This window comes from Giraffa tippelskirchi, chromosome 5 (assembly GCF_054371585.1).
Source record: "Giraffa tippelskirchi isolate mGirTip1 chromosome 5, T2T-mGirTip1v1.2.pri, whole genome shotgun sequence".
In the NCBI taxonomy this organism is placed as follows: Eukaryota; Metazoa; Chordata; class Mammalia; order Artiodactyla; family Giraffidae; genus Giraffa; species Giraffa tippelskirchi.
Window position 1 is genome coordinate 59163233 of NC_137279.1, and position 14268 is coordinate 59177500.

A 14268-nucleotide genomic window follows, 5' to 3' on the forward strand; every position below is an offset into this window, starting at 1 on the left:
TATTTTTTCTCTTTAGTATTTTCAGCTATTCCACTTCTCCCTATTTCCATAGTCTTCCTTATGCCAGTCTATTATATATGTCATTCTAGGTTAATTTTTCTAAGGAAGACTTTCATTATGCCCCTGGTTAGTTCATGAAAATGTGAAAATGTCGATGGCTCTCCTTTGTATCATAAAATCCCAATTTCTTTGAATGGCATTCAAGGTCCTAACTTCCCTTTGAAGGCTTATTTCTATTATACTTGAACCAATTACAACAGCAAAAAATAACAAAATACTGGTCTATTCAGGATATCTTCACTATACCTTGCACTTACTTGTTTCCACACACATTGGTAAATATCGTTTCTCCACCAGGAACATCTTTCTGAGTCATTGTTTTTTCCTTCTTATGGAAGAACCTATGGAAGACACAGCTTCCTTGCATGGAAGACTTCACTGCTCTGAAAAGCTTTTAGGAATCACTTTAGCCAGGGTGATTGTTCCCTGCTAGAAGCATCTGTACTTAACTGGTTATACCTTTTGTTGGGCGTAAAGTTTTGTGGTGCTTATTACTCATCTGTTAGATTGTTATTTAATTAGACCTGTGTTTAACCCTTGTCTTACTTCCATAAAGGTAGATACTATTTCTTTCTGTCTCTCAAAAGTACCAAGCAAAGTACCTTTCAGGTAATTGACTTTCAATAAATATATGGTAATTTTTTCATTAAGCTCAACCTAATTGCTTTTAGGGCTAGAGCGTGTTCATCAGTTCTTAATTTGAGTGGATTTCCTACATATTTTTGAAGAGAAAATTAGGCTGGAAATGGATAACAGGAGTGGTGGCAGTGGTGTGATGAGATTGCCAGGTTCTACCCCTTAATTTCTCCTTGTACGACTTTGGGAAATAGCTTAGCTCCTCTAAGACTGTATTCTCTCAACTTCATAACAAGGCAACTACTATGTTCTAAATTGTTCTAATTTCTTGGTGTTGTCGATTTTAACAGAAATAACTCATATAAACCATACAGCCTATTGTCTGACTCAAAGTAAGTGTTCAGTACATTCTTTATAATAATAAAGTGTTTTATAATTTCAAAACTAGTTCAGTTCAGTTGCTCAGTCATGTCCAACTTTTTGTGACCCCATGGACTGCAGCACGCCAGGCTTCCTGTCCATCACCAACTCCTAGAGTTTACTCAAACTCATGTCCATTGAGTTGGTGATGCTGTCCAACCATCTCATCCTCTGTCATCCCCTTCTCCTCCCACCTTCAATCTTTTCCCAGGATCAGGGTCATTTCAAATGAGTCAGTTCTTTGCATCAGATGGCCAAATATCGGAGTTTCAGCTTCAGCATCATTCCTTCCAATGAATATTCAGGACTGATTTCCTTTAGGATGGACTGGTTTGATCTCCTTGCAGTCTAAGGGACTCTCAGGAGTCTTCTCAACATCACAGTTCAAAAGCATCAATTCTTCGGTGCTCAGCTTTCTTTATAATCCAACTCTCACATTCATACTTGACTACTGGAAAAACCAAAGCTTTGACTAGATGGACTTTGTTGGCAAAGTAATGTCTGCTTTTTTAATATGCTGTCTAGGTTGGTCATAGCTTTTCTTCAAAATGCAAGCATCTTTTAATTTCATGGCTGCAGTCACCATCTGCAGTGACTTTGGAGCCCCCCAAAATAAAGTCGCTTACTGTTTCCATTGTTTCCCCATCTATTTGCCATGAAGTGATGGGACCAGATGCCATGATCTTAGTTTTCTGAATGTTGAGTTTTAAACCATTTAAGAACTTAACATTTTACTTATTCCAAAGTTATTCATATGTGTCTTGTGCTGTATTCAAAGAAGGAAAGTGTCTTGTTAGGCTTCATTTAAAAAGTCCAGTAGATTATATTCACTCATTTTTGTAACTCACTTTGGGAATCTGAGGTCAATAAAAATTGTTGTGTTAAGAGATATTTTAGACTTATTGCTTATTAGTGTATGTTTTGGAAACTGAATTGTACAATGTTTCATATCATACCTAATTCTATTTGCATCAAAACATTTGCAGATAAAAACAAGTTATGAAATCTGCTTGCCTAGTTTGATAAGAAATGGGATTTTTTTCAAATGATATTTCGTATCATCCACAAATTTACCAGGAAATTTAACTTTGTGTCCTTAACTCAATATTTCATAATAAATGGTCTTCGAAACAGAGAAAATGTCTTGTTTTAGGCTCTTTTGATGGGGGCATATCTGAATTCCAGCTCTAAAACACAATAGTATCCCACTTTGGTCCTACCTTGAGATCTGATGGTTAGCTAGTAAGGCCTAGACCAAAAGGCAGAAAACCCAGAGAGGTCAGCACCACTAGTCTGTTTCATCCTCACAACATGTTGACCCCAACTTTCTGGCCAAGAAACTCATCTTGCTAGTTAGTACTCAACAAAGGCCTGACTGATCACTGACTACATGTGGTATGATCAGATGTGTGTTTTGAAAATTTGCCTTCTGTATTATGAAGAATGAATTCTGTGGGAGCATGAATAATGCATCAAAACAGGAGACGTAAGAGACACAGGTTCAATCCCTGGGTTGGGAAGATCCTCTGGAGTAGGAAATGGCAACCCACTCCAGTATTCTTGCCTGGAGAATCAACATGGACAGAGGAACCTGCGGGTACAGTACATGGGGTTGCAGAGAGTTGGACACGACTGACGTGACTTAACACACACACACTATTCTATTATGAGATGATGGCAGAGTGGACTAGATAGCCATGGATATGGAGATGGGGAAGGATCAATTTGGAATGTAAGCTCTCTAGGACTGAGAATGGAGTTGGTGTGGTGGATGAAGTAGAGGAGAGTGTCCAAAATGATTTAAAAGGCAGACTGCATTTTTTTTAGTGTTCATTTTTTTTACAATTGATCTTTTTGTCCTTTCTACAAATACTGTCTAATATAGGTTACCTATAGAATACAGGGAAATTGTGTGCATGTGAAAGAGAGAGAGAGAAAGAAAGAGAGAGTTCACCTCCATTGAGTCTGGACTTCAGTCTAATTTATCCCCAAAGTCAGCTGCATACAGGATAGTAAAAAAGTGAGCAGTTAGCTGTCACAAATCTCACTTAATTTCATTCTCAGCTCGTTTGCATTGTGCTCATCTGACTCTGAACCCTTGTCTCAGTGACTGTCTATTATTTCTTTATCCATAGTTTGAAATGTCATGGTTATCTAGTTTCTCAGCAGATCTTGCTAGGGGTTGACTTTCTAGAGTCAGGTAGACAAAACAAAGAAGTTATATTTGAGAGGCCGTCACTGAGGGAGAATGGAGAACTCAAAATGGAGACACAGGCATGAGTGAAATGTAGCCACTAAGTGATGTTAACAGGAAAAACTGGCTAAGTATCCTCCACCTACTCAGTCCTGGAGGGTATCACTGAATTAGTGAATATAGTCTCTGATATCCATAATGCACAGTTTGAATCCTCACAAAATGATTCTCTTATATTCATTATTGCCTCTGTGAAAAGACAGGAAAGTGTGTAATGCTTGCTGAAAAGAATTCCTTCAAAAATGGTTAAGATTTTTAAGTTTGCACTTCTTGGATGAGATTTAGTTATAATGAAAATTAACTCCTATAAAATATCTCATTTCCCAATATGTCAGACAAATGAGATATTATGCACATAATCCCAGCAGAAAAGAAATTCTCTGTTCCCCAATTATGTAAGAAAAGGGAAATATTGATTTGGCTACTTTCTATTTCAGTGTTGAAAAGCAGATCAAGTAGATAGCATTCCAGGGGTCTTAAAATTTCTTTAAGAGCTTCTGCAACATGTGATTTGCACATAAGTGCAATAGCATAAGTGATTTGTGTACCGGGTGCCCATTGCATAGAATGATTGCTTATCAGAGTGCCCAGCTCATAATAATTTCTTGTCTTTTTTATTATTGGGCTTCCCAAGTGGTGCTAGTGGTAAAGAACCCACCTATCAATGCAGGAAACATAAGAGACACAGGTTCAATCCCTGGGTCAGGAAGACCACCTGGAGGAGGGCATGGCAACCCACTCCAGTATTCTTGCCTGGAGAATCCCATGGACAGAAGAGTCTGGTGGGCTGCAGTCTATAGGGTTGCAAAAAGTCGGACACACCTGAAGCGACTTAGCACGCACACAGACATTATTATTAGTGTGATTTTTTTCTGTTTTTCTTCTCTTAAATTCTCCACGTACTAGTTGGTTTTTCACTATGTATCTTTCACGTCTTAATTTTAATTCACTCGTTCTTTTGTGTGTCAAGTATTAAATGACATTAGATGGTCACATTAGAATAAAGGAGAACAGATGCTGGTGGTTGTACTATTTTGTGGAGCCAGAGTGGCACATGAAATATTCTCAAAAACAAGCTGGATGTTTTCTTTCTTCCTGCTTCTGCCCTCCTAGCAGTGCCTCCTCTTGGTGAAACTTTCTAGAAAGTCAACCGGCAAGAGAGCTAAAAATGTAGTGTGTTGGCTCTTGGGCTCAGGGCACAGACCAGGCTATAGAAGTGTGGATATGTCAGGTGTCCTCAGATGACTTGGATGAATTACCAGTTGAGCTGTTCAGTCTCCATGCCTACTCTTCTACCTTCCACTACTGATGATAATCACTGCAAGCTTCCACCCCAGATGGTGCTACTAAGTATTGAACAAATGAAGATGCTCTTACCCTCTGTCCCTATAGTCATATCTGGGTGGTATTAATTCCCCCTTCAGTTTAGCTACATCCCACCTGGATATTCTATAACTTAAAACCTAAACTGTAAACTAACTTTCTTTATATAAATCAACAGAGAAGAGGAGGAGGGAAAATTAGTTATTATATACAAATCTCTATATAATAAGCAAGAAATAAAAAATAACATCCTCAATGCTTGTTTCTGTAACTAGTTAAGGCCATGGTTGATATTTACAACTTCTTCCATTTGCTGTCAGCCCCTAGCCTATCTGTTTGGGATTTTTGACCCAGAGAGGCAACCAAATGCTTATTATTAAAAGCTCTATGTCCTTAGTGGTTGTGGCTTAAGTTGCTTTAGACTTCCAATAGTCACATGATCGGATCTGTCAGACAAAGGGGTGCCGTTGAGAAAGTCCAGGATGTCAGCATGCGGAAGGAAGCTAATTCCTCCTCCCTCATAGTAACTTTTTCTTTGCATGTTGTTATGGTTGCACAAAGATCCCAAGTTGCCAGGTAATATTCTTGTTTCTAATTTACTGGTACCTTGGTGCCCCATGATATAAGCATTCCTTTTTGTGAGTAGAGAAAGCACAAATAGTTTGAAGAGCATATTAACAATAATATTGGGAGGAAACATGCTGACTAAAAAGTTAACAGAAATGATCCATGTAAAGCATACAACCTTTTGTCTGACTCACTATAAGTGTTCAGTACATTTTTAATAATAAAGTGTTTTATAATTTCAAAAATACTTACATGGCATTTTAAGAAATGATTTAAGAAATGATCTTAAGAAAGATTCTCACATTTTCTCACTTTAGAAAAACCACATCAAATACTGGTCCGTAGTTCAAAGCAGTTACAGCATCCTACAGGGTTTCCAGATCCACAGGGTGACTCAGCTTCGGCTGTAATGTACATTTCCAAAGGCGATTTCTTCAATTTCCCAGGCTATGGGTTAACAAGATATAAGATGGGTCACTTCCATAGTATTAATTTACTTCCCCTTTCTTTTGTTATAAACTGATTTCTTAATCAAAAGCAACATTGTAAGGGATATTGTGACAACAGGCACAGCATTTCATAAGTTCACAGATGATGGTGCTGCTAAACCATTGTGAAGGTTCTAGAAATGAGCAACTCCCACCCAGGAGAGCAGAATGCTTTTGATGTCTTCTGGTGTTATGATTGTCCAAGTGATGCTGTCCCTGATACAATGATGAATGAGGGCTTGATCTACTTTTAAGACATTCACAAGACCAGATCTGGTGTTCATAAGATTGAGAGTCAGTTCTCCAGGAAGACAGCTCTCAAGGACTCTCTTGATGAGATTTGATTTTGCTAGAGTCTTCTGTTGCAAAACTCATTCCTTCTCAAAATACTATTTTGAGCTATCCTGTAATATCAACATTTTAGCAAGTTTTTTAAAAAAAATATTTCGGGTATCTAGGTATCCTTTTCTCCCTACAGTCTTAAATTTTCATTCTGTTTGGATGCTTGTATTATTACTATGCTGCATATAAGTTAATTTATTTATTCAGTCAATATTTTTTTAAGTGCCTGCTTCCCAGATGGTGCTAGTGGTAAAGAACCTGCCTGGCAATGCAGGAGATGCTGAACACACAGGTTTGATCCCTGAGTAGGGAAGATCTCCTGGAGCAGGGCACAGAAACCCACTCGAGTATTTTTGCCCAGGAAATCCCATGGACAGAGGAGACTGGCAGGCTACAGTCCATGGAGTTGCAAAGAGTCAGACATGACTGAAGCAGCTGAGCATAAACCACATTTTAGGCACAGTGCTAAGCTCTAGAAACATATAGGTGAGGAAGTCAAGATGACCTGGGGTAACCTATACCCCACCGGAGATGTCAGGCAATTACACAAGGAATAATAGTACTAATAATGTGAGAAGTGGCTAAGTGCTACGATGGAGATGTGCTATCTGCTAGTGGAGAAGAACCTAACATCAGTCTTCAAGGAAGACTATCTGACAGAGGAACAGTTAAGATAATTCTTCAAGGGCACACTCAGGAGGTCACTGTGAAATTAATTTACCTTTGAAAGTGGTTCTAATTTAGCATGTAAGCAAAGTTCTGTTTCTTTTCTTTTTTTTTTAATAAATTTATTTATTTTAGTTGGGGGCTAATTACTTTACAATATTGTAATAGTTTTTGCCATACATTGTTTCTTAACATATGATGTTTAATAAGGGAATATTTCCAGTGAACAGAGATCCCTAACGTCCTTTTAATGCACGTTGGAATGGAAGAAATCAAATGATTATATTCAGTAGCCATGCAGTCTCTCAAATCTCTGTTAGTTGATTTCATGAAAGTACACATAACTTCAAAAAAAATTTGAGTTTGTCATTAAATCTCACAAATCATAGCTTCTCTACTCTGTACATGAGTGTCTCATGAATGGATCTGTGAAAGTTGTGTGGGCTTTTACATTTAGGTGGGTCAGTGTTGTAACTGAGAGCACGGGCTCTGGAGCCAGATTCCAATCCTGATTCCCACATTTGCCAGCTGTGACCTTGAGCAAGTTACCTAAGTTATGTGTGCCTGACTTGGCTCATCTATGAAATAGAGATGATAATACTGCATTTATTATAGTAGTACTGTGAGGAGAGAGTTAAAAAAGAGGATGCACTTGGAACAGTGCCTGGTACATCCTGAGTCACACATAATGCATTACCAAACAGGGTCATTGGACTTCTAAAGCACATCTATCAGGATATGATTTTAGAAAACAATGCAAATTGTAAATGTACTTACTTTATTCATTTTTGATATGGAACATCAATGACAGCAGTTAACATGATGCAATAGAAAGCTTCCTATACTGGGACTCGATTTCTATTTGTGCCTCTATAGTGATTAGCTTAACAATTTGAGATTCAAGAGTTTAAAGCCTGTTTTATCCTTTGGAAGGAGACAGGGTTTAGACTAAGGGAGAGACTGTGATTCCATGCAATTAGAAATTGCGTCAAGAAGTGCATGCTTCTTTTAAGACCTTCTTTGCTATTGTCTAACAATCATACTAAAAGACAATTATTATTACCTTCCCAGGTGTTATCACAAGTTACGGGCTGTATCTCGATGGTATACTAATTCACAACTCCTCAGAACTCAGTTGTCATGCTTCTGGATTCGTTCCTTGGAGCTTGCATTCCTTCAGAGTCCAAGCCTGCACGGCCAGAGGTTGTGCTCTGGGCCCACTGGTGAGTGTGGCAATTTACATCCCGGGTATACACTAAATGTCAGATGACAATGGATAGGCGGCTCTCCACAGCTAGCCTTTCAAGTAGGAGGGGAGATGTTCATTTTATAAAATTTCATTTAAGAGTTAGTAGGATTTTATATTCAACATAAATTTTAAGATTGCACATAGGTCTAGTGAAGGACAAAATCTACATTTTATTGAAATTTCAAAAGGTAGGTTGACCAGGCAGGCATGCAATTTTGCCTAATGTAGTGACATATTTAAAGTGGATGCTTTTCTTCCTGGTAATAAGTAAGTTTCTGATTAAAAAGTGAAAATAATTGAAAGGCCCTAACTGCGGCAATATGGCAACACTGCTCCCCAACAAGTATGTTATTCAATTAAAAGATTGAGTTTGCCTCATCCATTAGAATAATACATTTTAATTTTATTAGTGTGATATATTCATAAGAACAGTATTTAAAATGATATTAATATCAGCTTTTGATATCTACATTTCAGAAATCTTTATCTATCTATATTTCATTAGTTGTTAAAAGATTGACAAAATTGTGCTTTTTATTACTGGTATAATTTCCAAAACCCAATTAATTGTATGTAATTCTCATAGACCAGCTTGACATTCTTCAGTCTCAAAACATCACATTTTAGTCTTGTGCATATTTCTTGATCAATTAGACTTAGCTTCTTTTAAGGGAAATACTCATTCGTTTTTTATATTTTTTGGCTATATTTGCTAATGGCCTATCATTTTAATGTACTCTGTCTTCACTGAAGAGTGTATTGTATAAATATTACCCTTGAAAAGCAGCTCTACCATTTAATTTTTTGCTTCCTTAGTTTTGATCACACCTCCCATTTAGCTTCAGAGATTGGTGGCTTTCCAAGCTGCTAACATCATCTATCAGTGGAGCTGAGCTGTAGTCTTTATTGCCATTAAGTATTTCATAGCCTAGACCTCTCTGACGGTTACTTACTCGTAAAAGCAGGAATGGCAATAGGCCAGCCTTTCTTCCCCATTCAGAAAAAGAAAAAGAAACAAAAGAACACTTCCCATGAGCTTGAGAGTGAGGTTTTTCAAAAATATAAACTGCAATTTGTGGTACCAGCGACTAAACTGGGTCCCACTCTGTCTCCTGGTGTTCTGGTAACTGTAAACAAGGGGAACACAGTTATCAATCTGTGTCTTGTGCAGATAGTAGGTAATGTTGACCTGAAGGAATCAAAGGCACAATGCCCTGATAGAAAGGGGGAAATGGAATTGGATTGTAAAACCCTGCTCTCCAAAGCCTCACACACTGTAGACTCAGTCTTAGCTTAAAGCACAGAGTTATTTTCTCCCCTTGGTCCTTTTCTTTATCCTGTGCTCAGTATGCACACTTTTCCCAAGTCAATGATCCATCTCTAATCACTGGGATGAAATAGCAATGTCTTTATTTAGAATAAGGCCACTCAGTGCTGCCAAGAAGTTAAAACCCATGATCTTCAATTGATTTCTAATTTTTTTTTTTTTTTTTACCAATTGTAATATATATTATGCCCATAAGAGATCCCATATTTGAGTACTTTAGATAGCCCTGGATATCTATCACAATCATAAAAGATATAACAGATTCAATTCTTGTCAATGGTTTATTCAGTGTGTTATTGATTTAAGAAATCTAGGAATCAATCTTAAAAGCCAGACTTTCCTATCATTAAATTGTGTATATATATACACACACACGTATATATTTAGCTCAGGTCAGTTGCTCAGTCGTGTCCAACACTTTGCGGCCCCATGGACTGTAGCATTCCAGGCTTCCCTGTCCATCACCAACTCCCAGAGCTTGCTCAAACTCATGTCCATCGAGTCAGTGATGCCATCCAGCCATCTCATCCTCTGTCATCATCTTCTCCTCCTGCCTTCAATCTTACCCAGCATCAGGGTCTTTTCCAATAAGTCAGTTCTTTGCATCAGGTGGCCAAAGTTTTTATATGCACATATATAAATATATATATATTACATATATATATATACACATAATATGGCTAAATTTTGTTGAATATCATATATATCATCATGTTTGTGCTCAATTATGTCCAACTCTTTGCAAACCCATGGACTGTAGCCTGCTAGGTTTCTCTGTCCATAGAATTTTCCAGGCAAGAATACTGGAGGGGGGTTGCAAATTCCTACTGCAGGGGTATCATTAATTTTATATATATATATATATATATATATATATATAATCATATATACATATTATATCAGTTCAGTTCAGTCGCTCAGTCGTGTCCGACTCTTTGCGACCCCAGGAATCGCAGCACTCCAGGCCTCCCTGTCCACCACCAACTCCCGGAGCTTACCCAAACCCATGTCCATCGAGTTGGTGATACCATCCAGCAATCTCATCTTCTGCCGTCCCCTTCTCCTCCTGCCCTCAATCTTTCCCAGCATCAGGGTCTTTTCCAGTGAGTCAACTCTTCTCATGAGGTAGCCAAAGTACTGAAGTTTCAGCTTCAGCATCAGTCTTTCCAATGAACACCCAGGACTGATCTCCTTTAGGATGGACTGGTTGGATCTCTTTGCAGTCCAAGGGACTCTCAAGAGTCTTCTCCAACACCACAGTTCAAAAGCATCACTTCTTCGGCGCTCAGCTTTCTTCACCATCCAACTCTCACATCCATACATGACCACTGGAAAAACCATAGCCTTGACTGGACGGACCTTTGTTGGCAAAGTAATGTCTCTGCTTTTACATATGCTATCTAGGTTGGTCATAACCTTCCTTCCAAGGAGTAAGCATCTTTAATTTCATGGCTGCAATCACCATCAGCACATATTATATACTTATCACTTAAAGGTATTCTTTACCTAAAGGCCAATGTTGTAACAAATATTTCATTGAAGCAAAAAATTATGATTTTTATTTTTAAATCTTTTACTGGCAGAAATCAAACATCACATTTTCTCAAGAGTCAAACTTTTGTTCACCTAACAACGTTTCTTAATAATAACCCTTGATTTTTAGAAACAGAGGACTGTTTGTTTCACATCTCTTACATATTTAATATTATTGTTTTTAATGCACACAGGGAAATACCATTAAATATTTCCTATGACAAATATGCTTAATAGTGTTAAATGTAGTCGGGTTCACCCTCAAAATCTTCAAGGTTGCTCATGTAATAAATGAAAAACAGTTTAAAAATATGACAAATTTGATAAAATAGAATATTTTAAAAATAAAGTACATAAATTACATATTCTTACCATCTTAATGTAGTATTATGTGCTCAGTCACTTCAGCCGTGTCCAACTCTTTGTGACCCGATAGCCCACCAGGCTCCTCTATCCATGCGATTTCCCAGGCAAGAATACTGGAGTGGGTTGCCATGAATATATACATGGGGATCTTCCTGATGCAGTGATGGAACCCATGTCTTCTATGTCTTCTGCAATGCAGGTGGATTCTTTACCACTGAGCCAGCTCGATATATTTTGTGCCTAACCAAGTTTATTCCCTGCTGTTTGTTATTTAGAAGAAATTATTCTGTACCATCTGGGGGAAAAAAAAGATTTCTGTGTGGTTTGTTCAGTTCTTGTTCATTTATACAATGTATTTGGCTTTTAAAGAAATTCCAGTGTCAAAAGCAACTTACAATGCCTTTGATTGAAATTTTAAGATGCTAATATGCATTGTCCGGAGAAGGCAATGGCACCCCACTCCAGTACTCTTGCCTGGAAAATCCCATGGATGGAGGAGCCTGGTAGGCTACAGTCCATGGGGTCGCTAAGAGTCGGACACGACTGAGCGACTTCACTTTCACTTTTCCCTTTCATGCACTGGAGAAGGAAATGGCAACCCACTCCAGTATTCTTGCCTGGAGAATCCCAGGGACGGTGGAGCCTGGTGGGCTGCCGTCTATGGGGTCGCACAGAGTCGGACACGACTGAAGCGACTTAGCAGTAGCAGTAGCAGCAGCAATATGCATTGTCAAATTAAATCCAGTTTAACTGAGGTTTCATAAATATGTGAAATAACAAAAAAATTAACAGAAAATGCAACAGGGAAGAACTTTTTAAATGCTTTCCTTTTTTCAATTATATCGTTCAATTGCAATTAGAAACAAAATCTTAACATTTTGTGTTTCTACAATAAAATGTAATGAATTTGTCCATAGGAAGATCACTTTGCTGTTTTTTTTCTCTTGTCCACTGTTGGGTAACACTGGTAGAGTCTAAGATGGGGAATTTCATGGCTGTGTTTGGCCTTGGAACACTCATTGGATTCAATTCTACAAGGACCTTCTTAAGGATGAAGTGTGAAACTATAGGTCACAGCTGTGTAATATGGTAATAAAGTGCCTTGGTTTCTTGGTGATGGCACGTTACACAGGTAAACACACCCAACACACATGTAATACATATGCTCATCTTTTCACAGCCATTTTTTAAATAAAGAAATATATACATTTTTAAATAAAAATCATTTTTTAATAAAGAAATTAATAAAATGTGTTATTTAAGACATCTAAATCTTAATGTCAGTAGATGTTATGGTCAAGAGAATTCCATATGGAAAATCTATCCTAAAGCTGCTATTTTCCCCCATACCTGCTTGGGAAACATGTTTATTCTATGAAGCCTCAGATTTCTCAACTATTACAAAACGAAAATAATGCCTACTGTACAAGGAGTTGCTGTGAAAATTTAAATGAAATATTTATACACAGATTTATGATACATTGTAAGAGTTTTATTAAGGATACAATTTTTGTTAAAATGTTTGTTTTCCTTGCACAGTTCTTCTCAATTATCTTTTTTTTCTGTGTCAGGGGAGGTTTTCAGGTGAAAGCCAACTTAACCTTCATAATGCTCTTTCCTTGGCATTTTTTAAGGGAAGGATGATAAACAAAGTGTAAATTAGAAAAAAATAAGTCAGAGCAAAAGAGTCCAACTGCCAAATTTAATATAAAGTACTGAAATATTTATCCATATACATAAGGAGATTTTAAAACTATATTTTTATTTTGAATTAACTAGATATTTGAGAATAATAGTGTAATTATCTGGATTTGTACTTGATTCTTCAACTTTTTGAGTTTCATTTTATCTGGAACACCTTAAAATCATTTTCTATGCAATAATTTGAACTATATACATAGACATTATGAAACCAATTGCTTTGTTATGAAATATTAAAATGATGAGTTGATATTTTTCCAGTCAAGTTTCTTTATCATTTTTCATATATAGCTATTAGACTAAAAAAATGAGTAGGAGTTATAGATCTAAAGAACCCCATAGCCTTTCTCAGATGAAAATAAAACATGTCATGACCTCATACTTATTAAAAATTAACACTCTGTCTTTTTCACATTTATTTTCATAATTGGGAAAGTGTATTCGCCCTAACAAATGAAGGCTACATAATTGAGAATATTTGCCTGCCTAAGGATTTCATGTTTGATCATCTTCTTGTGAGGCATGAGCCTGTATTTTAAGAATAAGGTCAAAAGTATCAACATATTCAGTATGTCTGAAAAGGCCAGATGTTCATGAGGGATGCTTATGAGCACATGGTGATTCATTACCAAATTTAAGCCAGTTATTAAATGATGGTAAAATACCCTAAACCCCTTTCTAGTTTTTTCCCCACTTCATCTTCCTCTGTTCTCTTAGTTATTTTTATTTTGCTATTAAAATCCTTCTGGCCCCTGTGCAGTAAAGGATTATGTTTGAATCCTTCTCTTCAAATAATTCACTTTTTGTTCTTCTCATATACATTCATTGCCATTATATTAATGAAATTTCAGCTTTTGTGATTATGCTTTAGGCATAGATTCACTCAGGTACATTTATCTCTTGATGTCTGGCATGGTGCCATTTGCACATACCTGGTAGCAACACAGCTTAGAGAAGTGAGTGTGTGTGTGTGTGTGTGTGTCTGTGAAGATGCTTGATGTGGCCTTTGACAAAGCCCAGCAGTCTATTACTCCAGTCAGGAGCTTATGGAAACAGACCTTATGCATTTCTTCTCTTTTGCAATCACATAAAAAATTGTTTTTAAGCCACCCTAGAAATAGTCTGTGGATATGCACAACTATAGGCATGATCACAGTGTGAGCTGATCCACATATTCTGGAAATCACAAACTGCCTTGGTCAGGAGCTCAAATTCTAAGCTTTAACAGCAGCAGGAAGAAAACATGAGATATGCTTTGATCCTGCTGACAAAATGAGGTATTCATACAAGATGCGACTGTCAAAACAGTTTACTTCACAGCCAAAAGAGATTCTTTGAAGAAATATGCTCAAAGTGAAGCATGTACTTATTTTATTTGCAAACAAAAATAAATCTT

At 37.2% G+C, this 14268-nt stretch overlaps 1 protein-coding gene across 1 annotated transcript in view; it reads left to right on the top strand.

Annotated features, from left to right (window-relative positions):
- The window catches only part of USH2A (usherin), a 901466-nt gene that overhangs the window by 510431 nt on the left and 376767 nt on the right, over positions 1 to 14268 (top strand). The window contains exon 35 of the mRNA XM_081491700.1: positions 7768 to 7919. Coding sequence (XP_081347826.1) covers positions 7768 to 7919 — 152 coding nt within the window. The remainder of the gene's footprint in view (positions 1 to 7767; positions 7920 to 14268) is intronic.